We start from the raw sequence: 2,500 nt of genomic DNA, 5'->3' as shown, positions 1-2,500 counted from the left end.
CCATCACCACCATCAATATTACCAAAACAATCATCATTACCCATCAACACTCCTCCAACTTCCCTTGAGCTCTCTAACATACCCCTAGATGCCCCCTTTAATGCCCCCAGTGTTCCCTAACATACCCCTGTTGGTATTAAAGATGTAAAATACCCCTCAATGCCCCCTGACCCCTTGACCCACCTTCCTATACCCTTGGGCCACCTAACATAACCGTCGATGCCCCTTGTCCTCCTCTAGCATACCCCTTGATGCCCCCTGACATAACCGCCAATGCCCCTGACTTCCCTAACATACCCTTCAACACCTGTGCCCCTTAAACTACGCCAATGCCCCCTGACATCCCGAACTTCCCTCACATACCCCTCAATGCCCCTTGACCTCTCCTCACATACCCCTCAATGCTCCCTGACCTCCCCTCACATACCCCTCAATGCTCCCTGACCTCCCCTCACATACCCCTCAATACCCCCCTGACCTCCCCTCAATGCCCCCTGACCTCCCCTCACATACCCCTCAATGCCCCCTGACCTCCCCTCACATACCCCTCAATGCCCCCTGACCTCCCCTCACATACCCCTCAATACCCCCCTGACCTCCCCTCACATACCCCTCAATGCTCCCTGACCTCCCCTCACATACCCCTCAATACCCCCCTGACCTCCCCTCAATGCCCCCTGACCTCCCCTCACATACCCCTCAATGCCCCCTGACCTCCCCTCACATACCCCTCAATACCCCCCTGACCTCCCCTCAATGCCCCCTGACCTCCCCTCACATACCCCTCAATGCCCCCTGACCTCCCCTCACACACCCCTCAATGCCCCCTGACCTCCCCTCACATACCCCTCAAAACCCCCCTGACCTCCCCTCACATACCCCTCAATGCTCCCTGACCTCCCCTCACATACCCCTCAATACCCCCCTGACCTCCCCTCAATGCCCCCTGACCTCCCCTCACATACCCCTCAATGCCCCCTGACCTCCCCTCACATACCCCTCAATGCCCCCTGACCTCCTCTCACATACCCCTTGATGACCCCTGACCTCCCCTCACATACCCGTCAATGCCCCCTGACCTCCCCTCCCATACCCTCAATGCCCCCTGACCTCCCCTCACATACCCCCTGACCCCCCTCAATACCACCTGACCTCCCCTCCCATACACCTCAATGCCCTCTAACCTCCTCTGACCTCCCCCTCAGTGTCCCCCTGACCTCCCCTCACATACCCGCCGAGGAGGAGCGAGGTGGTGGGGCCCGGGAGCGACGAGTACTGCAGGGACATCCTCTGGTGGAGGCGCTGCAGAAGACCTCGCGCCCACGGCCCGGGAAGCAGCCGGTACGCCCACCACACCAGCCCGTACGACACGACGGGGTCCGCTGAGTGGCCTTGGAAGGAGGGAGAGAGAAAGGGGGGGGGGGGGGGTTTGGGGTTAGTGTAAAGTGTGTGTGTTATGGAGAGGGAAGGAGGGAGGTAGGGGGGGAAGGGCAGAGAGGGGGAAGAGTAAGAGGAGGGGAAAGAGAGGGGAAAGAAAAAAACAAAAAATCAAAAAAAGAAAAAAAAGAGGGGAGGGAGGGAGGAGAGGGAGGGAGGGAGGGAGGGAGGAAGGGGGGGAGAGGGAGCGGGAGAGAGGGGGAGAAAAGGGGAAGGAAAAGGGATGTATGAGAGGAAGAGTGGGAGACATGAGAGCAGAGAGAGAGAGAGAGAGAGAGAGAGAGGAGTAGAGAGAGAGGAGAGAGGATGAAGAGAGGAGGGAGGAGAGGATGAAGAGAGGAGGGAGGAGAGGAAAAGGGAGAGAGAGAGAGAGAGAGGGGGAGGGATTAATATATATATAGTATATATATATTATATATTTTATATATTATATATATTATATGTAGTGTATATATATATTATTTATATATATATAATATATATGTATGTTATTTATATATATATATATATATATATATATATAAATATATATATATACTGTATATTATTTTATTTATTTTATTCATATAAAATATATATATTTTATATATATATATATATATTATATTTATATTTTATGATTTATATTACACAACCATATATTTTATATATATATATATATATATATTATATATATATATATATATAAAATATATATAATGTATACATACTTATACATACATATATATACATACATATATACAAAGAACATTCCAGAAACATGAAAAATGTACAAAACAAATTAAAGAGACAAAACATAATAACAAACCGAACAAAACACACATATCCAAAGCGACAATGAGAGAAAAGAAACAAAAATAAAAAATAAAAACGAGTTGCAGAATCAATGGCAGTGCAAGGAAATCAATGAGAAACCGTTATCGACAACATGCTTGCTTCCTGTGGTCGGGCGCCGTACGACAAAATAAATAATATTTACCGATGACATTTACTTTAAAAAAAATACTAAGCTGATGATGAAGAATATTACGAAGGTGTTCAAAGGTAATACAATATGCCTATT

The 2,500-nt window shown here is 47.9% G+C and overlaps 1 protein-coding gene across 1 annotated transcript in view; it reads right to left on the bottom strand.

Moving 5' to 3' along the window:
- LOC147470839 (uncharacterized) overlaps window positions 1–1,380 on the bottom strand; it is a 40,004-nt gene extending 38,624 nt beyond the window's left edge. Inside the window, exon 1 of the mRNA XM_086542787.1 lies at window positions 1,232–1,380. Within this exon, the coding sequence (XP_086398913.1) occupies window positions 1,232–1,287 (56 nt within the window). The 5' untranslated portion in view covers window positions 1,288–1,380. The remainder of the gene's footprint in view (window positions 1–1,231) is intronic.
- Window positions 1,381–2,500: the final 1,120 nt, after the last annotated feature.

This window comes from Penaeus japonicus, unplaced genomic scaffold, assembly GCF_977035675.1.
Source record: "Penaeus japonicus unplaced genomic scaffold, GWHDUDI00000001_assembly GWHDUDI00000012, whole genome shotgun sequence".
In the NCBI taxonomy this organism is placed as follows: domain Eukaryota; kingdom Metazoa; phylum Arthropoda; class Malacostraca; order Decapoda; family Penaeidae; genus Penaeus; species Penaeus japonicus.
Note: the sequence above shows the minus strand (reverse complement) of the source record. Positions and strands in the feature narration are given on the sequence as shown.